Source organism: Tachysurus fulvidraco, chromosome 17 (genome assembly GCF_022655615.1).
Source record: "Tachysurus fulvidraco isolate hzauxx_2018 chromosome 17, HZAU_PFXX_2.0, whole genome shotgun sequence".
NCBI lineage: Eukaryota > Metazoa > Chordata > Actinopteri > Siluriformes > Bagridae > Tachysurus > Tachysurus fulvidraco.
In genome coordinates this window covers 13,584,120-13,606,924 of record NC_062534.1, presented here as the reverse complement: position 1 = coordinate 13,606,924, position 22,805 = coordinate 13,584,120, and the positions used below count along the sequence as shown (strand labels likewise).

The 22,805-nt window shown below is 38.8% G+C and overlaps 1 protein-coding gene across 1 annotated transcript in view; it reads right to left on the bottom strand.

The window, feature by feature from the left end:
* gpc3 (glypican 3) overlaps window positions 1–22,805 on the bottom strand; it is a 99,572-nt gene that overhangs the window by 20,453 nt on the left and 56,314 nt on the right. The window contains exons 5-6 of the mRNA XM_027135098.2: window positions 20,885–21,010; window positions 14,523–14,634 (exon numbers count right to left, since the gene is read on the bottom strand). Of these exons, the coding sequence (XP_026990899.2) occupies window positions 14,523–14,634; window positions 20,885–21,010 (238 nt within the window). The remainder of the gene's footprint in view (window positions 1–14,522; window positions 14,635–20,884; window positions 21,011–22,805) is intronic.

Below are 22,805 nucleotides of genomic sequence, written 5' to 3'. Positions count from 1 at the left end.
CGCACCCTGCTGCGGTGGCATGGAATGGTTGCACAGAAAGTGACGTTTTGCTCCAGGCAGCTGGGACGCAAGAAACACCACAAGAGGAAAAACCACCTACAATTCAGAATTCATTAAAAACTTTCTCTTGTGTGCGCGCACACACACACACACACACACACACACACACACACACACACACACACACACACGCACACACACACACACAAAGTCACGATGCAAAAGGAATTGTCGGAGAAAACAAATAAACGAAAACATCTGAAAAATCAAGAACACGCCTTATATATTAGGAACAAAATCAATCCCCTTTCCCCCCTCCTTTCTCTTTGTGGTTTGCAGGCAAGCGCCGCACAGATCCTCTGGAATGTTTCCGAGCCGAACAACAAGAAACATGCAATCAGTGTGTCTGTGAACCTCCTCTCCCATAGCAGCAAGTCACAATGGAAAACGAGTCGACTCAAAGGCCAGAATATGGTGAAGTGTTCAACATGTAGGAGAGACACACACAGGACCACAGGACAGCTGTGTTAACAATAAACTGTACCACTCTCCAGTCTACCAGTGTTTTTACATGATCAGCATATCTTAACCTGCAGTGTCAGGCTTTGTGTTATTCATACTCGCAGCCTTCAAAGACAAGCGGCTCCTAAATCTTTCAGACGTTTCTCAAAATCATCCTTCTTCACAATGCTCATGTTTTAAATCACCACCTATATGTCACAAAATAAATATGTGAAGATATTAGGATGTAACTCATCTTTTCTGCTAATGTATCGCTGTCTGTCTGACAATTTCCCAAGAGCTGCATCAATCTTCCCAGGATTTCAACTCTAACTTGCACTTGCAGGAAATTACTGCGACCGGGGCTCAGCACAGTGCACATGACTGATGTTCTGATGGTGTGCAATGATAACGCTTCCATTGAAAAGTCAGCGCTGTGTGCAGAACCTCCCTGCCCTAATATCCACCTGATTTCCTCTTTAAACTTATCACTTTTCCATCAGTAAACGTAACCACTCCCAGATTTAGCGGTTCTTTTCCCTCTTTGGCTAATAATCCGAGTGTCTCCACCTCAACCGTAACTCCTGTTTACAGTAACATCTACAGCGAGAGCCTAGCAGACTCCTTGTTCTCTAGCAAGAGCAGACATGTTTTTTTTCCTGCTGTCTTTTGTAACCACAACACACAGCATGGAGGCGGTGAGTGAGGGACAGAATGTTGTTAAGGGCCACGGGTGAAGGACCCCAGAGGGAACCATGCCTGCGGTTTGGTCCCACGTGTCATGCGGCAGCATCTTATTCTCTGTGTGTGTCCAGCGGAATGTAGAGGCATCTTCCTTTAATAAAACCTTGACCCTTGTGTATGGCTGTAAATGAGGGACTGTAGAAAGCGAGTTTCCACCGCCACACTTTTTTGATAAGCATCTGGCTGTGCACATCCTCTCTCTGGACAAGCGTGGACATGAGAAGACGTGTAAAATTTCGTATAGCCTGTCAACTGGAGCTTTAGAACAGAGAAGTTATGATTCCTGCCATGACCCGTGACTACACACCTTACACACTGTATTACTGTATGCTTTAATTAAGAACGGTATGAGCACTCTGATCTTTTGAGTGTAAATTTGCTATATTTTATTAACATAAAAGGGGCTGAATAACCAAATAAGCTTAGTGCTTAAATGTGTAGGCTATTTTATTTTAATCTCAATTTCTGGAATTCTTTACATTGTTACATTATTAACTTGGTTCTGCAGGGAATCCACATGAATGTGTGCACTAATATGAAATCTCCCTCTCTCACACACACACATATGCAGACACACACACACACACACACACACACACACACACACACACACACACACACACACACACACACACACACACACACACACACACACACACACACACACAAGCTTATCTGACTATCATTGTGAGAAATGTATGCTGACAATCCTTAAATTTTTCACTTCAGTAAACAAAGCAGGGGCTTTAAGTGCAATACAAATCTTCTCAAGGAAATCAGGAAAACGTCCCCACAAGGTCAAAGCTCTCATATATTCCTGTTCTTAGGGGAATATTTTAAGGAAGTGTTCAAGAAAGTTATCTATATATGGAAGAGTGGAAAAAGATCAAATTTAAGAAAATAAATTATGTCTAGTTTTACAACAAAACATGATTTCTTATAACTAAGTTTCTAATTACTTGATTGAGGCACACGGTAGAATAGCACAGTGGTAAAGTGTCTATTGTGAAACACCAGTGTCATGGGTTTGAGCATGGTGTTATTTTATTCAAGACTTTTAAAATACATGATCAAATCATGTCGGATGTACTTTTTTCAAGTGTATAAGAAAGTGGTTGAAAGAAATAAATATTTTCTGAGGTGTAGCTCATTGCAACATCGATAGATGAATGACCAGGAAGATCACATACCCACTTCCTTTAAACTTTTATTAAATGGGGGGAAAAAAAATCACTTTGCTCTATATATTTGTGTCTTGCCACATGTTCTCGGTTTTACAATCTGTATTGAGAGCAGCCATGTGCAGTAGAGGAAGCTGAGACAGCTGTCACAAAATACATTCATACTCCATCATCAGTAATTGTGCATGTGTGTGAGAGACAGACCGGGAGAGACAGACCGAGAGAGAGAGAGAGGGAGAGAGAGAGAGAGAGAGAGAGAGAGAGAGAGAGAGAGAGAGAGAGAGAGAGAGAGAGAGAGAGAGAGAGAGAGAGAGAGAGTGAGAGAGAGAGAGATATCCTGCTCCACTGGGCATTTAAAACTGGGTGTGTGCCACTTTTACAATGAATTACTATGCTCTCACCACAGTTTTCTAGGTCATGTTCAAATCTAAAACATGTTTTTGGGATCCTAATATTTCTCCCTTCAGCCTCGACTAGTGACGCATCTTCAACAGAACTTTATTATATATTTCTGCTCTGTAAATGCATATACAAATTTCCATATATACAACTGGACAATAAAGATGTATTCAGCATATTCTTTTTTGTTTCTTTGTTTTTTATGAATTATATTCTTATGAATTCGCTAAACTTAAACAAAAATGATCATCAATAAATGCATGTCATTTATCACATGAGAAACTGGGCCTGAAAAGGTCATCTTCTGATGTTTTGGTAGCTAAATGTGATTAGAGATTTCAGACAGAGCACAATCGCCTCTGGGTTCAAAACCTTAGCAGTGCCATACTCAGAGTCATGAGATGTAGTCGCAGGAGTAGATTCTGTTGTCTATTGATGTTACAAATGGTATCGAGGCAGTACAGAATCATCGCTACCAATATATGTTTAATAAGTTTTACAAAAGTTTACTCAAACTATGTTTAGTAAAGACATTTGGTTGGTTTATCTGAGTATTGAGGTTAAATAAGGATGAATATGACTGTAGGTCTAGTGGTTCTAGCATAAACTCGCTGTTGTTACCAATTTGTCACCTGACAACACAAATACACAACCAAAGTCATTGTCTTGACTACTTAGTGTACACTTTATGGAATTGAAGAACAGTATATAACAATATGATTTGATTGGTTTGGGCTCCACATGCATTAGGTCAAACATTTTATAGTAACATCTCATTTGTGCCAAATTTGATGGATTTCCAAAGTTTTTAAGGCAAATAAAAACATGATGCTATAGAACAAAGAAAAAGGTGTAATGATTAATATGGTCCATGTGGATCACTGTAACAGTCTGTAAGGTGGTTTCACACTGGGATTTGTATGGAAGGTATCTCACATCTCCAGTCTTCCAGTGCAACCATACTCACTCCACATCATGCGCTTCCTGTTCCAAATTACAGCTTCCACATTATCAGTTTTTCATGTAAACCACACTTTCTGTTTCAGCTTTCAAATGCCAGTGTACAAGCCCCCCAAGTCTTCCTCGGTGAGAGAGAACAGCTTACACATTGTGGTTTCTTGATGCCATGTTGCATTTCATTGACTTCATTGTCTTATTGACTTCAACAGAGAGAAAAAAAATAAGGATACTGAGTGAATGATTGTTTATGGCTGTTTTAATGTAAGTGATGACAGTAACAAACTTGTCTTCTTGACGTTCCTTGACATTAGATGTAATTATATTGTAATCATTGGCAAATCATTGGCAAAAAGCTTAGTGATGTGTTGGAGGAAAATATCACATCAGGGCACATCACATTATTCCGCTGTAGATTATTTTCCTGTATCATCAGCCCCTGTTGTGTTTAATTCCTTGCATATCTCATGCAACATTGGTTTGTATCTTTAGTTATGGTTAAGTATATTATATATTTTTCTGTATGACCTTTTGTATGAAAATAAATGTGGAGTTTGGCACTTATTTTCTAACATCAGGCTTACAGCTGATGCTAGTGACACCAAACAGTCCTTTCACACTCAGTGTGTGTGAGATCGTACTCCCTCGCTTCTCTCTCATTGTAGAGATGGAGGCAAGGGTCGAGAAGCCCCCATAACAAAAGGGAAGAGAGGCAGAGGGTCGCACGACCCTCACAAGTAGACCCTATGATGACCTGGCGCAGACAGGAAACAGGAAGTGGGACCTCTGACACTGCCAAGAGGCTCCCATTGTGCTTCCTGGAGCGAAAATTGCTGACGGAGGTCCACGTGAGCGCCACAGGACTTACACGAGCCATGAGAACAAACCAGTGCAGCCGAACTCTCCCAGGCAGCCCAGGGGAGGCTCCGATTACACTGCAGTGTGAGAAAGAATGCAAGAACGCTGCCACCTGTAGGCCTCTTCCTCTCTCAGGCCTAAGACTTAGAAAATGACCTGAGCTGCATATATAGGAAACATTTTGCACATGAAGAAGGAGGAGCGTCAAAGCTTTGAGAATTGGGGAAGAAAACCTGTAGTTATCTTTAGGTATGTGATTCATTTGCTCAGCTTGTTTCCTTGTTTTTCATTGACATTAGCTAAATTCTGTTTAATTCAGGTCCTAAGATGATCACAAGTAAATGAATACATTAGCGCAATGCTATCTATGACAATTATGCTGTTCTTTGCATTACCCTGCCTGGGGGAATGAGAACCGTGCTCCGGCCTTGACATCTATGAATGTATTATAATTCACATAGAGTCAGCTCCCCTACCGCATCCTTGCCGGGGGTCTGTTGTCGACCTACAGTGGGGTAATTGCAGTCTGCCGTGGGGATTAAGTAGAAGATGGGAGGTAAAAGCTGAAAGAGGAGGGGTAGATCACCCTTGGGTTTCCGGGCTATAGGGGTAGGAATGGAGCAAGAGAGGGAGGACAGAAGAGGTTCAGCCTCATTAGCAGCCAACTAATTGGGAGGAAAAGACCTCACATTCTTCACATAACCTCCTAGCCTGCAGGGGAGAGAGTGACAGCGAGGAGTAAGTATGAGAGGATGAATAAGTACAAGAATGTGAGTCTGAGTTGTACAGCAGATGTATGGAGAGGAAGAAATGGAGAGCGGTAAAACAAAGCAAGAGGACTCAGGGGTAGAAAAGTGGAAATTAATGAGAGACATCAGGAGAAGCAAACGGTAAAGAATTGAGGAAAGAGAAAAAGAGCTAGGTTAGCATGGGGAAAGACAACTGTGGGAAAGATATACAGGTTTCCATCTACTGAATATAAAAAGGCACCTATACAGAGAGGTGAGAAAAGGATGAAAGAGAGGAGGAGGGATGCAGGGAGGGGTGGGAAGCTTTAATTTCAGTGTCGAACCTCACCCCACGCTGCACCTCTGCCTATAATAGAGGGTCCAAAGCCAAGGATTTAGATCAAATGACACACCTCACTAGAGGAACTGTCAGGCTTGTGCCCCCATCACATATCATATTATACAAGCTGACAACTGCTTCTTCCATCTGTAACACCAGACACCAGACAAGTGCTCAACTCAACAGAGAATTACAGATAGTAAGTCTGTACCAAAATCTCTACAACCTCTACAACATCAGGGCATAGAGAGAGAGAAGGCAGTGAGAATTGCGGCCGACACCAACATCCACCGCTTTGTCAAGATGCCATCAGAGAGGCGCTACAGGTCCATCCCCTTCCAAACTACACACCAACAGCATAGTTTCTTTCCCCAGTTCATAGCAACTCTTACTGAACCACCTCAAATGTTTTTTTTTTGCATTGCAGTTTGCACACACTGAAACGTTTGCCTAATGTCTGCTGTCTCGTATCCTGTCTCTGTGGAATCATAAATGCAAAGCAATTTTAACCAGTTTGAGTAGCTTTCTTCAAGAAAAACACCCAAAAAAGCAGCAGAAAAATCAAACATTTTTGATCCTCCAGGAGGGAACTTCAGATATAGGAGTAAAGTAAAAACAATCTCTATACAACATGTCACGAAAGAGCGGCATTCACAATGGCACTTACTTTTATCATTTTAGGAAAATGTCTGTTTGAATATTTCTCCACAATGCAAAAAAATGATCAAATAAAGAAATAAATAATCAAATAATGAAAACTCCACCAAAGCTGTTTATGAACTACGTGCATAATAGACAGCAGCAGCAAGAGGCAACAAGTCAAACACAAAATCATAACAGAATGGATTTTATACTAGTCTGTTTGAAACATGAAGAGATAATGAATTCAACTTTCCATCTGATTCAGAAAAAAGAATTTTGTATGCAATGTAATACACATATACTACACCACTGGCATATGTTCAGTTTTGTAGATTTGATCCTAATGTTTGCTCCCTAAAAAAAATCCCACAGTGATCACTATGTTTCTTTCCTGGTAATGACCTCATAGTTTCTGATGCTTCTCAACTCTAAACAAAATTTCGGACAGACACTTTCTCTTGCTGTTGTAGCTCTCATGTTACTGAGGTTAGTGATTTTTTTTAGTGACTTTTTCTATATGGCTTGTTTAGGTCTTGTTAATTGTTTATAATGATTTGAAAGCTCTACAAGCTAGGCTAAAATTCTGATTGAAGCACCATTACATGCATTTTAAACAACATAATGCCAAAGATATCGATCTTGCCTGTTCATAAATGCCTGTGGTGATGTTTTACAACATGGCTGTGTAGTCATGTCTCCAGAAATTGAGTCATCACTGTCCCTATGTGTTGTGAGCCAGGCGCCAAACTGTCCAAACGTGTCCAAACTTGTGTATACAATATACTGATTCACCACATAGGGAGGGGGAAGACTTTTTTGAGACACACCCTAATTTGATTAAGTGTGAGTAGTTTAGACATCCAGAAGCAAGACTAAACTAAAAACGCCTGACCAGCAACACAGTGAAAAATTGTCTATATTAAAATACAGCACAGTGTAGATTTTTAATGTATTTTAACAGAATACTAAATATTTAAGTAAGGCCTTTTTCAGCATACTCTGCCCAACCTGGTGTATGTGTGTGTGTGTGTGTGTGTGTGTGTGTGTGTGTGTGTGTGTGTGTGTGTGTGTGTGTGTGTTTGTCTGTATATTGAAAAGAGAAACAGAGAAGGAGAGGGATGTCACGAACAGGACTGTACATTTTCATATAACAAAGGAGATTAGGCCACATGGGAGGGATAGAAGAATGAAAAAGAAATGAAGCATAAAAAAGAAAAGGGAGTGAACATGGATGGACCTAAGAGATGTAAGAAGTCAGAATGGCACCCCAGGACAAATTAAGAAGTCATGATGAAGAGAGAGTGAAAAGAAACAGAAATGCAAGGGAGAGGACATGATGAGGAGAATGATGCAAGTAGGGTGTACGCACTGCGAACGTAGGCGTAAGTAAGTCCTAAAGCACAAAATCTGTTGTTGTTTTTTTTATTCCAACAACACATCTTAGTGACACTCCTAGTGCCTCTACACCTCTGAAGCTGCGCTCAAACGCTTCTCAAAACCTAGCTCTGGAATCAAAGGCCAATCAGATAATTGAGGCATTTTAATGCGAACTGCAGTGCTTGCTGGGAGAGAGACTGCCCTCTGCAGTAATCCTATACTCTGGGAATTTCAACAGATGGTTTCAATGAAGGTAGAGACAGCAAGACATGTTACACAAATATTAAAATCTAATTCAACAATCAGTGTAAGTGAAACTACATGCATTGCTACAGAGTTCACAGATCACATAAGCACATGATGACAATCTGCAAGTCTTTTTCTCGGTTCTCCCCAGAGTGCCTGCAAGCAACACACTTATATAAACACAAAACACAAGGAGAGATCTTCTAGGAATGAGACGAAAATCCTTCTCCAGCGCTCTTCCTTTCCCACAGCAGATTCTGCTGCCCAAAGCTCAACACTGAGCTTCTTTCAGTGTGTCCATACAGCAAATCTGTGATCATGAGATGCTGTTTGTGTTGTAACATGGAAATACCACTACTGTTTAATGTTTAAATGATTAATATATTATTTTGCACATATGGTAGAAAGTTTCAGGGTGAGAGTGGAGGAAAAGAAGAGAGACAATAAAGAGAACAGGATAAAAAAAGAGAGCAAGCTAGATGCTAACAGAAACTGGATGGATGGATGGAGGGATGGATGGATGGATAAACACTAGATCTTTCACAACCCCCCAACCATTCAATCATTTTTCTTCAGTAATTGCTTTATTTGTGAAAAGAGTTAATACACACCAAGGTATTCAGACCTCAGGCATAGGTACAACAAGTACTTACACACGTCTTTGACAGTTAAACAGGATTTTTGCATTAATCATGGAGTTTGCCTAAAACTCCAGATCCAAATTGTTAACTAAAGTTGATAAAATCAGGTAGTTGCCAAGCAATTAGGAAAGAAACACAGTAAGAGAAGGACTAGAATCAGAAACCAGAGGAGAAAAAAGATCATACCCAAATAAACAATTGTAAACATCAAGGCATGTTATGTCAGATGATAAAGCTACTGTAATGATGTGATACTTCATTACATTTTTTTTTATTAATACTGTGTGTGTGTGTGTGTGTGTGTGTGTGTGTGTGTGTGAGAGAGAGAGAGAGAGAGAGAGAGAGAGAGAGAGAGAGAGAGAGAGAGAGAGAGAGAGAGAGAGTACAGGTGCGCTTGATCAGTAATCAGCTGAGCTTGAACATGTGTGTTTGAAGTTTACCCTGGCAGCCATTTTTGTAGTCGTTAGCTGTTGTTTACGTGACTTTTTTTAATTGCCTCTTGCTTTGGTTACAGATTAAATTTGACAGCAAAAAAACAATGATTTGCATTCTTGGTCTGTATTTTCTATCCCCCAGTTTTTGGGGCTGTGTTTTAAAGACACTGGTCTACATTGTAACGGAGGCTAAGAATCTGCGATTCAAGAAAAATCTGGCAACCTCAGAGATGTGAACCACATGCAGGTCACTTTTAATAACCTGAATAGCTGGGATGAAATGGATTTGCTGCCTATCCAGGGTTTAATTCTGCCTTGAACATAGTGTTCAGAGCATGGACTGGGATAAAACGGTTACAGAAGAAAGAGGGAATGAAAAAAGACATTTACATAGATAGATATATAGATAGATAGATAGATAGATAGATAGATAGATAGATAGATAGATAGATAGATAGATAGATAGATAGATAGATAGAGATAATGTTGACATATTTAAACATGGAAGCATTTAAAGTCTCTGAGAACCAGTTCTTAGAGAACCAGTATCGCTGTGTGCATTGATAGAGACTTCTGTAAGTCACTTTGTATAAGGCCTTCTGCCAAATAATGCAAATGTAAATGTAAATGAGTGTGAGAATATGTAATGGAAACCCTGATGAACTACTTGTTTACTTTGTACATTCTCATCCTAAAAAAATCTGATTGGTGCTATTTTGAGCAAAGGAGACGTGATAACAGTACACAGGACATGTTTTAAAAACTCATTGATGTCAGCATACAGACAATTCAAAGAGGATTGATAATCACTCTATGACCTATATGTCCCTGAAAAAAAATGGACTCCTTCGATTATTTATTGCTGATTGTTGGTTTGACCTTTTACTGCTGCCTGTAAACAGCTATAATACATTTTTGACTCAGATGAATCAGATTAAATTATCTTTTTTTTAACATTTGAAGATCGTATTAATTATACACTTGATAACTCACCAAGTCATCCGTGTACAGCTGGACAAATCTAAACACACACGTGCATGTGGTGTGGGCCATATAAACATGTGTCTAACATTATGTCCACAAACAAGTCTTCCTAATTCCTGAGCATCATTAAACAGCCGATAATTACTTTCATACAGACAACGCATATATACCTTCCAACGATATTTTCAGTGTCAAAGCAAACTTCAGCATCAATAAAAAGAAATTAGATTTCAGCCTGCAGATAAGTTATTTGCAGATAAGTATGTTCTTTGAATACTTGCCGAAACAAAATAGCTTCAGCACAAAGTCATTTTATTAACTAAGTTTATGGAAGCATGTTCACTTTTTTCACAACTTGGCCCGTCTCAGGCATTACATCAGCCACGTTTAGGCGTGAGAAAGTCAATCCTAGAGGAACTGAAAAGGCTAAAGTTCGCTGCTTTCTAATTGTCTGATATATTTCTGGGTGTTTAGCACAGTCCCCACTGTTACAGTGTCAGGAGAGGTGTTAATCTAAAACCAAACTCTCTACACCTCCCTTCTATTGAGCTCCACCACTACTAGACATCCACAAGCCATTAGAGAGAAGCCAGTCACGCTAGGCGTCTGAAACTATGTCTCTAAAGTTGTGGGGAAATTTAACTGTTCCATAAAAATGGCTCAGTCAACACCCAGAGTTGTTTAATAGTTATAAAGCCATATCAGTGTTTCCCACAGATCTGAAATATACTTACATCAGGGGACTGAAGACTGGCAAGACGCTGTCGTGTACTAGCATGTTTTATATATATTTAAACAGATACTGTATAATGTATAGGACTGAAAGACATGACAGATATTAAAAATAAAAACTATTTCTCTCTCAAACCTTCAGACCCTTAGTTCTCTCTCTCTCTCTCTCTCTCTCTCTCTCTCTCTCTCTCTCTCTCTCTCTCTCTCTCTCTCTCTCTCTCTGAAGAATTTGCCATTTTAAAGAGCTAGAGAGCAAGAATTGTTATAACCAGTACGAAGCAGAGTATGAAGTGTTTTCACTGACATTAAAATAAGCAAGTTAAGTGAAAGAATAGCACATTTTGACATTATGACATGTTAGCAATAATTTTGGTTAACTTTTATAAGCAACATTACTTTATTCTTAAGTTTGACTTATCTGTTGGTTTGTGAACATTGGATATGATATCACCTTTTACTCCATTACTGCACAGAAAAAGAGCATTAAAGCAACCGTTTGTCTGCTTGTTCAGAAGGAAAAGAAGGTACACTCAGATTCATGCTGAATAGTTTAACAACGGCTAATTAAATCATTTCGGCTTGTATGGTTGATTATTTAATTAAGCGTGACATTTTTACAGCAATTTTAATTTGTTATGTTTCTCAGCATTGTTTTTTTTCCAAGTCGTTTATCAGTTATTTGATTATGAGGTCATTTAAAATGATTGAGCTCTGGAATCTTTTTTTTTTGTACAAACCCACCCATTATTGTGATCTCCAGTGTAGAATACTGTAGCTGTTATTTTATGGATAAATGTTACGGATAAATGTAGATTTGTTGGTTTCGAAAATATTTTTTTAATATAAAACTGCTTTTTGAGTTATTATTTGATTTATTTAGGTGGTGTAGGAAAGCTTTTATACCACAGGCTTTTATCTGTGGTGCAGGTTATTACAGTGAACCTTATCTGTCCTCTCATTTGTTTTTGTCTTTGAGCTTTCTCGATTTCACTGAAAAAACTCGAAGACAAAAACAAATGAGGGGACATATTTGGTCCTCAATTATAGTAATACCATTGCTTATTTCTTTAGTGGGAAATTTTAATGACTTAATTGTATAGGGAAATAAACTGCATGGGAATGTTTTTAATTGTGTTATAAGCTGCTACTGCTGATGAATAAATAAGTGTAAAAAGAAAAAGTGTCCTATGAATACATTTGCAGTATGAATTGTATAAAAGGTTTTTAACTTATCTTAAAATCTCTCTCTCTCTCTCTCTCTCTCTCTCTCTCTCTCTCTCTCTCTCTCTCTCTCTCTCTCTCTCTTTATGTCACTGTCAATTTCTCTGAATGGATTAATCATTAAAATGGTCATTAAACTGTGTGCAACACCAAATGATTACATAAGTGTGGGAACCATTTGAAATAGAATCGACACACACATCTGGTGGTCTGAAGAGATCAGATCTTAGCTGAGGGAACTGATCTCTGCTCTTACATTAAAAAGACTCCAATGAGGGACGCTCACAGGCAGCATGTGATGAGCAGAGCTCCTGACTGTAGAAACCTCACTGAGACCTGCTTTACTCGAGAAAAATAAAACAGCACACATGCCTCATGAGAGACAAACTGTGACAAGTCTCTGAAAATATATCAGATAAAACCCTACGCAACGGTCACACCGGACGTTAACTCAATGCCTGAGCTGCTGAACAGTCAATCTGTAATCTAGCAATTGTTCATCTTAAGAAAACAGAATAAAAACCGCAGTGTTTGTGTGGTTGCTGTTAGAACATGTTCTTGTCTGACTCATTGGGGCCTTCAGGACAGTGTATGATGAAAGTAGCTTGTGGAATTTGTATTGTGATGTAGTTGACCTAGTCTTTCATGCTGCTTGGTGTTGTTTGTGAAGGAATACCACAGCACTGTTTGTACTAAACTCCAATGCATATGCACAATATTGTAACTCCAAACCAGCATCTCAACTTTTTTCAGAAATATACAAACACAGGGTCCTTTCTGCTTGTGTGTGTGTGTGTGTGTGTGTGTGTGTGTGTGTGTGTGTGTGTGTGTGTGTGTGTGTGTGTGTGTGTGTGTGTCTAGAAGAGTAACAGATGTGTGCCTAGCCCATGTAGAAACGATGGTTCCTCCAAAGCACACTCAAATGCCTTAAGGAAGTCAGCAATCCTCATAGCCTCCAGACAGCTGATCCATGATCATATGATGAGTTTATGTGTGTTTATGTGTGTGTATGTGTGTGGGTTTGCTTGGCAATTTGTGGTTATAGCAGCATGTCTTGGATGTCTATCTTCATTTGTTTAGCATTCCTTCCCAAGCCAAACTCAGGCTCCCCATCTCTTTGACGTAGAGTAGGGAAAAGAAGAAATCTGCTGGCATGAGGTAATGCAATAGAGTAATTGAGAAAATGACAGCTTGTCCCTGAGGAGGAGTGAACCTACCCCAGTCCGCTGGACTTCCCCCTACATCCTGCTCAGATCTGCCTCTCCATACTGTTTAAACAAGAGCACCATGGTATTCTCTGTCTCTCTCTCTCTCTCTCTCTCTCTCTCTCTCTCTCTCTCTCTCTCTCTCTCATACACAGATACACACACACAAACAAATTCTCTTTTACATATACAACATGAATACACACAGACCGGCACACATACAACATGTCCATAAACCTCAAGTCTCACTCAATAACGCACGTTAAACACAGCCCAGCAGTAGTTCTCTCTCTCTCTCTCTCTCTCTCTCTCTCTCTCTCTCTCTCTCTCTCTCTCTCTCTCACACACACACACACACACACACACACACACACACACACACAGAGGAAGAGGCAATAATCCTGACTTATGGCTCTGTACACTGAGGTTTCAACACCACATAACTTTTGCTTTGACCAAGCAGATACAACTAAGTGGAACTGAGTCAAACAAGTGGAATTGACAGACCTTACAGCTCGAGCCAAGAAGCTGCTTTTCTACCTAAGACAAGGGATGCTGCTGCTGCAGCCCCAAATTCCAGGATTCCTTTAACACCAATCGCGAACATAGTTAAATAGTAATGACAATCGAAATTAAGTCATTTGATTAGTTTATTTTTAGCTTGAATGCATCTTAAATGACAGTTATTTGCAACTAATTACAATATTTCATTTCTTTTTAAATGAGACATTGTGTTTTAACTTTAATTTCTAATGTTAGGGAGCATCCATAAAACTCACTCTCCAGAACATAGGAGTTTAGGATTTCAGGTTTCTCAGTAACTCGACAAGCTGTGCTTTATGTCTCGCTAACTTCAAGACTGTGGAAAAAAGAGATCATTTTATTGACTGAAGACATAAAGTAAAAATTCTTGTGGTTTAAATGATGCCACAGTAACATGTTCTTCGTTTCCCAATTTAAAGCAGAAGCATAAAAATAATTAACATAAATAATGAAGAGACATGAAGATAGAAAAGATGGACGAGAGAAAAAGAGAGTGAGTGTGTGTGTGTTTCTAAGTGCTCAGTGACAAAGATGAATGGCTCTTATCTCAACACAATGCTGTGTCTCCAGAGCTGCTCTGTTTTACAGCCCAGTCTGTGTTGAGTTGAGAAAAAAGTGATACAGAGAAAAACAGCATGTGATAATGCTTCTGATATGAAGTGAGGGTTGTGTTTCAACTCTGTGTGCATGTGTGTGTGTCTGTGTGTGTGTGTGTGTGTGTGTGTGTGTGTGTGTGTGTGTGTGTGTGTGTGTGTGTGTGTGTGTGCGTGTGTGTAGATTTACACTCACTTGGTTGATGTGTTTGAGTTTGTCAATGATCTGGCTGACGACCGGCTCGGGCTGCTTGTGTTTGGTGTCTGATCCATGAGGGTGGCTCTTCCTCGTCCCTGAACCTGAAAACCTATTCAAACACAACAGAGTCATTAGGCAAACACTTATAGGTCATGCGTGCCAGTAATTTATTTCCTATAAGCATGTAAACCAAAGTTTAGTTATTAGAGTAAATGTGGACTTTATTGCCATCTAGAGGTGAAATAAACAAAAAGACTCCAGGAATGTAATTATTTGATAATAAAATGATTAGATCAATGCTATGAAATAATAAAGGACACAATTAGACAGGAAGTTAGAGCTCTCTCACAAGAGAATGGCTGTATGGTGTTTAGGTGGAGATTTCCATGTCACATCCTTCACAACTTAAAACAGGTTTTTGATGTGAAGCTCTGTGACATGAACTGTCATGAAGGATCATAAAATATATACATACTTATATAAATATTTCTGGGATTTCTATATGTATGATGTGGGTATGTGTGCGTTCTCTCTCTCTCTCTCTCTCTCTCTCTCTCTCTCTCTCTCTCTCTCTCTCTCTCTCTCTCTCTCTCTCTCTCTCTCTCTCTCTCTCTCTCTCTCTCTCTCTCTCTCTCTCTCTGAGGACCAGTGAGGCTCATGTTCCAGTAGATTACTCCCTATTAAAATGTAATTAGTGTTGATGCACAGAGACTTGCCAGGACAGACACTGAGGCACACAGAAGCGCTGAGCGACTGCTACAAATCCCACTCTGACACACAAATTAAACTTGTACTAACATTGCACAGCCAACCTTAAAACTCTACTAAAGTCAATAACACATTTCATCACCTGTTTGATTGTGGTACAGTGTGAGAATTACATACACACTGTGACTTTACAATAAGCGCCATCGGTAAACCCAGATAGATAAATAAATCTTACCATCACATCATTCAAATATAAATGATTCATCAAAAATATGAGAGAGAGAGAGAGAGAGAGAGAGAGAGAGAGAGAGGATAAAATATTCAAAGATATGAGATCATAAGCCATTCTTAGCAATGACATAACCCATCATCATTCACAGTCCCTCTTTGCCCTGTTTCTTCATTAAACCAAATTACATTTGCATACTTATTTATTCTGCTTCTTAGACATGATGGCAGCCCACCTTCCACCCCTAATTATTACATTAATAATGCATACATCTATTCCAGAAGGAAGCGTCATGGAGATAGAAAAGATGCTATACAAAGGTACTATAGAGAGACAGAGAGAGCACGAGGGGGGGGGGGGGACTCAAAGAGTTCAATGGCAAAGGTGAATGGTTATTATATCAATATGAATCAAATTTTTAAAGATTAATTAAGCAGCCTTGTTTCAGTATACGTATACATCATCACTGATCACTGATGAATCCTGGGAAATTTTTTCTTTGAAGCCTTTATTTTATTTGTCTGTCTGGCACGAAATCCATCAAATTAAGTACTTTTGTTGTTTAAGTCCATTATGCTTCAATATAGATTCATTACACAAATCTAGGTTACAGAAGAGTTAAAGAAGGTATGATGTGAAAGAGATACGGACTCTATATAATAATTACTATGGCAACCAACAAACCAGAATTAACTAAGAGAATCTACCACACTGACTTCCAGCTAGCCAAATTTATCTGCTAAATGTGCCCAGAATCTTCAGCTTTGTAATCATGTGTGCATACCAGAGAAGTCAGATGAAGGAGTAAATAAAGGGAAAGGTTTTGTTTTGAGGTTATTCGTTTCACAAAATATTTCTGAAGATCCTTTGTTTTTTGTTTATTTGTTTTGTTTTGTTTTATGCCAAGATCCAGTTCTTTATATCTTCTAGACACATCACACATCTGGAGAAACCCAAGGAGAAAAAAAAAAAACAGTAGAAGGAGCAAGAAGAAGCATGTCTGTAAAAGGGTAAGGTACAGTCTCCAAAAAGAATCGCTGACTATCTGATGCTAAAGATTCATTACTCTTCTGGGTATTATGTAATTTTATCAGAGTCAGATCCACCGATCCACACCACTAGATCGAAAACACACCCATGACTGGAAGGAGAACAAGGATAAGGACGAGTGCAAGGATACTAGGATATGGCATAATTATAAATACACTGGAGAAGCATTCTCTAAATCTTTATTTGAATAATTTCTCTCACTACGATCCCAGCATAACTAGAAAGTAACCACAAGTAAGGAACTGAAGGAAAAAGAGCTGATGGATAAAGTCGAGTCTCTAGAGAGCATCTCTGACCTCCATTGTTCTTACATGATCCCAGAGGTTTAGGAAACCGAGTTAAACCTGCTTCAGAAATAGTAATCCTTGAAAAGTCACCTTCTTCACTGCTTTCTGTCTGTGTTTATCTGAATTATCAGCAAGTGAATGTGACTGGTTAAGAAATGTAGAAAAGCTTGTGTAGTAAATATAGCAAATAATTTCCTAAACACCAAAACGATGTGTGCAGCTGGATGAACACAATGTTCCAGAATGCAACACAGACACTGTCAGGATCCAGGACATGAAGTGTATGGTGTATAGGGTCCAATCAACGTGATGAACATGATATCAACACCGGGACACTGCAAAATCACCAAACTGCAATCCTATAGAAAATTGTCTGGATCAGCAGGTTTAAGACAGCGACGGCATCAAAACCTGACAGAATTGGCCCTATTATTAAGGTGAGCTGAGACGTAAACAATACACAGGCTTTTTTTTAGCTGTCTCTTTCACTCCACTCATCTGGAGTTGTGAGACTTTATTTTTCTGTCCCAGTTTTTCATTGAAATGATGAATGTTTTGCAGGGCAGCATGATGGTGAGGTGAGGAGAATCATCACCATGTATTCTTATGTACTCTTTAGTGCAGTGTTCTGTTTGTGATTCAACATTTTGATGCAATTTATAGTTCTGTGGTAAGCTTGAGGGAGCACAGCGATGCATCATGTAGCGTTATCACATCACAGCTTCAGGATCCCCAGTTCACACAGTGCAACACAACCCAGTATCTCCAAAACCACTGACTGAGTCTCACATACACATTTATATGCATTGCACTGGCATATAAATAGCAAGTTATTGCGCACACACAGGAACGTAGGTGCACACACACACACACAGATTATTGCACATGTACTTTAAGTAATTATTGTCCCACTAGAATAATTTGGAGATTCTTAATAATAAGAAGAGTAAGAATAACTATTATTAATATTATATACAAATTTAAAATACACCAAAATGAAGCACATTATATGAAATTACTACAACAAAACAACATCAGTATAAAGCACTGAACCAAACTCCTTTCTCTCATTTAAGTGTTTGTGTCACTTCAGTTTTAATTATTTCACAAATGTAATAAACTATTTAATCTTTTCTGAAATTTTATTCATAAACCTGTCATTTCAAAACATCTCACATCGTTATCTACATATAGATAACGTCTCCAAAAGTAATTTCAGCTTATGCACATTTTCTGAATAACAAAACAATTTTAATATAAATGCTTCATTGCTCTCCAAGGGTTTAACATTTTTTGGGAGTGCAGAACTCCAGGGCTTTACACAGAACCTAAAGGAAGCTTGTTTTTATAGCACTAAGACTTGTACAATATATACAGTCAATTCCATGAATAACAAAATGAAAAACAATTACAAACATATTTTTTCTTCAACCTATAAGCTCTTATTTTCTCTCGAAAAAACACAAGTTTAAAAATATCTGCAAATAAATATTTCATAATCCACCTCTAAAGAACTCTGTACTGAGCCTTCAGACACTTGTAGAGGGATATTAGAAATGTTAAAACACAAAATATTTCAGTATGCTTCCCATTCTTAAGTTGGTGACTGTGCTTATGCTTATGGAACCTAGTCAACAACAGGATTTTTAACAGGATTTAAATCTGGAGATTAAGATTAAACATTAAGGGCTAAAATTTCATATACATCACATGATTTCTTCAGTTCAACAACAATCTGTTGTCTCCTCCTTAAAAGTTTTTTGGCTATATTTGGACAAATAAAAAAAATCATATCTATAAATATAAATACATACAGTATAGTCCTTAGTGGTGCCAATACCTTTATTACATTTTTGAGATAAAATACATCTTATAAGAATTATCGTTAGAGGAAAGTCAAATATACTCTTAGGAAATGTAGTACACTTAATGGTCACACTAAAAGAACTCTTAAAGGCTCTACGTAAAAGCCTGCAACACAGTGATTCTCTGAAAGAGTCACAAGCCCCCTTTTTTGTAAGCCTTAATTATCCAATATACCTGTAACCTCTGACTGTTTCACTAAAATGACTTGGAAATAATCCGGAAGCATTTCACTGCATGTCGTACCCTGTATGTGTGTGCATGTGACAAATAAAATTTGATTTGATTTGATTTTACTTTATTACTAGCAAATTATTATCTAATCAGTATGGTCAATTCCAGGCATCTGAACATTCTCTCCTACAGCAGAAGTCTGTCTCCAGCTGTCTGCTTCTAATTATCTCTGCAAGGTAAATAAGTGACCACTGACATTATCTGACTGCTCATCATGGTACAGTGATTGCGTTCTGCAGCTGCTTTCTACTCTATCTCATATCTGAAGCACTTGAGCTAGCAGTTTAGCCACGTAATGCAGAAACTGACAAATAATAATAATAATAATAATAATAATAATAATAATAATAATAATAATAATAATAATAATAATAATAATAATAATAATAATAATAATAATAATAATGTGGGGACGTGGTAGCTCAGTGGTTAAGGTGTTGGACAACTGATCAGAAGGTCATGAGTTCGAATCACAGGGCCACCAGAATGCCACTCCTTGGTCCCTGAGCAAGGCCTTTAACCCTAAATTGCTCAGCTGTATAAATGAGATAAACTTAAATTGCTCTGTAAAAGGATGTCTGTGAAATGGCTTAAATGCAAATAACACCGCAGTAGTCAGGGAGCTGATAAGAGAGTTGGTCATTTTAAGGGCTGTCTCTCTCAATCCCAAAATCATTCCAGTGCATTGGAAATTCATCCCTTAAAAATCCCTAAAAAAAAACCCCCACACTGCACAGCAAAAATCCAAGGAGCATCAATGCTCACTATGATCCCTTGCTGTAAATGACGTCATATTTTCTGAAGCTTCTCGGCTCTGAAAAAGGCGAACAAACTCTCATCTACAAATATAAGCAGCTTGTTATCAACGTTATGGCTCTCAAATGATCACTTAGGTTAGAGATTTATAACTTTGTTTCATGTTATATATGGTTTGTCTGAGTCTAACAAAGTTTATGATTCAAAAACATCCACTAAGTAGCCTACAATTTCCAGGACAGACACCTGTGTGATTAACCTGACAAATAAAATGGCATATAAAATATATTAGATTTTATAGTGACTGATCAGGAAATTGAGTCATCAGTGTCCTTACTAGTGTCCAAAGTCATGTTCACTATATATTGATTCACTGCCTATGGAACTATGGAACAAACTCACACATAGAAACCACATCCACCAGCCATTACAGCAGCATGAACTAATCGAGTATGTAGACAGACACACAGAAATAAACAATAATATAATACAATAATATATTTGAATCCCAGATTGTTTAAGTTATAATGACGTAATTAGAAAATTCTAACAGCATTAATGACATTGCATTCTAAGATTCGCAGAAATGCACATGCTATGAAGACAGAAAGAGTTGCACAGGTTTATGAGGCACAAACGTAGTCTGCACTGAGAAGAGACCGGGATTATCCCGTCTCACATCAAACGAGAGACAAAGTTACAGAAGGTGCAGGTACAGAGGCACAAGGCAAAGTGATATACAACAAACTCCATATTGGGTTCTTCTGGGTGAGTGCAGAGCCAGGCAGGAGCGGAGAATAAGATCGAAGGAGCAATTAAGCAAGCGGAGAGGCAACAGCTTCGAACGACATTAATAACCCTTCACGCAGCCTGAGTCAAGATTTACACCCTAATGCCTGTCAAGCGAAGGATGGAGTGTGCAGAGCTCATCACTTCTCAACAAACACAACCTTCAGCTCACCTACATCCACTCTCTCTCTGCCTCAGGCACACAACACAACACAACAAAACAGACTCAACTGTCTACCATTTAAACGGTCTCACAGCATTACATTTTAATGTTTCTTTGGTCAGACTGGTACATTGGCAATATCCCAGGAAAGGAATGCAACAGGATAAATGCACATCATTCTGCTCTAAAATACATAGAGTTGGAAAAAAAAATATAAAAATAAATAAATGGTGTATTTGTGTAGTGGGTGTGCACTGTAACAGGGCTGTCGTTCACTCACTTGTCTGTCATTTCCTGCCCGTTCCAGCAGAGGGTGCCGTTGAGTGCCGCTGGGTCTCGACTGCACAGAGTCTCCCCAAGATTAGCATAGAAGAAACTGAACCCCTTCAGGCTCTGGATAAACTCTCTGAAAATACAAATGTATAAAGATTAGAAATATGAAATGGTGATGTTTTAAACACAAATATGTATTAGTTCTGAGAATTAAAACAGCAGCAAAAAGAGAAGAGAATAAAAAGAAGTTGAAGGAGAGCCTGTGAAATCAGATCTCAGAAATTTCCCTATGATTCCAGGAAGAATAAAAGTTGATTTGTAGTGTTTTGATGGTAAATGGACATTATTGAGGATCAGAATGAACAGACTGCTGCTCAGGACCAGGTTTACTCATGTGTTCATCAGTGAGAAAGAGGGAGGAAGCCTGCAAGACGGAGAAGGCAGAAGGCAGCTCAATGTCACTGTCACGGCAGGAGACAAAGCCAGTGTTAATGAGCCTCTCTCTGTCAGCATCACCACACACAGACACACACACACACTCATTGCACATTCAGACCTACAGACACACCTGTACAGATCAAATTCCTACATTTATAGCTGCCCCCTCACACTCATTGTACATTTACAACCCCCCAACAAACACACACAGTCACGCACACACACGCACACACACGCACACACACACACACACACACACACACACACACACACACACACACACACACACACACACACACACACAAACACACACACACACACACGCTTTTGACTAATAAACTGTCTTACAGAGTTGAAATGTCAATATTTTTGGGCCACAATTCCTACATGTATAACTGCACACCAGACACACACACACCAGACACACACAGCAGACACACACATCTCAGGTCAGCATTGCTCAAGCCATCATTAGGAGAAGAGTCCAGTCTGAGCTGTATGCAAGCCCTCTAGATGTCTAGGTGAAGGTTAAGGGCAGAATCAAAGGACAGCACTCAACATTAAGAGTGTCTGTGTGTGTGTGTGTGAGTGTGTGTGTGTGTTGTGCTGAAGAGCTATCTATTACAGTATGCCAGACTACTCTCTGAGCTGCGGATGTAAGAGACATCAGTGAACTGTTTGATTTCTACAAAAGGCACAGATGCACCATGAGTAGCTTCAATCATTATTTTGCCATTAGATACACTATTGACTTACTGTCATTTTTTTTCTATTATCAAAAGTGGAGCAATAAGGAATCCAACAGTGTAATATACTATAGCTATCTCAAGTAGTCTAGTGCATTGCGTTTGGTCTCGGCTGCCAAGGCTGTTACTTCAGACCCTGTCCAGACTGAACAGCTTTAAGACAATGCATTTCAAATACAAAACCTTGCTTATAGAAAATCCTATTTTAATTAAGAAGGATGTTTAAATCAATACTCTATTTACATGAATGTTAAATTTAATACCATATTCTAACTCATTTATAATCTTGTTTTGTACTGCCTAAAGTCACATGTAAAAAAAGTTTATATAGCAAAAATGCTTTTAAAAATAATTAAATAAAAAAAAAATTGGCATCTCTCTGCAGTTTCTAATCAGGTCTGATTTTTTTTTTTTTTAACTGATGTTTTTTCTCTTACTCACTTTCTGTAAGCACATTATCCTGGTCAGGGTCTTGAAGGGTTTATCCCAGGAACAGTGGGTGTGAGGTAGAAATACACCGGATGACAGTCCATTGAAGAGCAACTCAAACACATCAGTGGGAGGAGGACACTTGGGGCAATTTATCTTACCCAATCCCAGTACTAGCATGTTTCAGATTTAGAAGGAAACCAGAGAATTTGGAGGAAACCCACACATGCACAAAGAGTAACCTGAGCTCAGGATCTAACCTGGGACCCTGGAGCTATGCCACCTGATAAGGGGTCTGTTGCTTAGACATAGAAA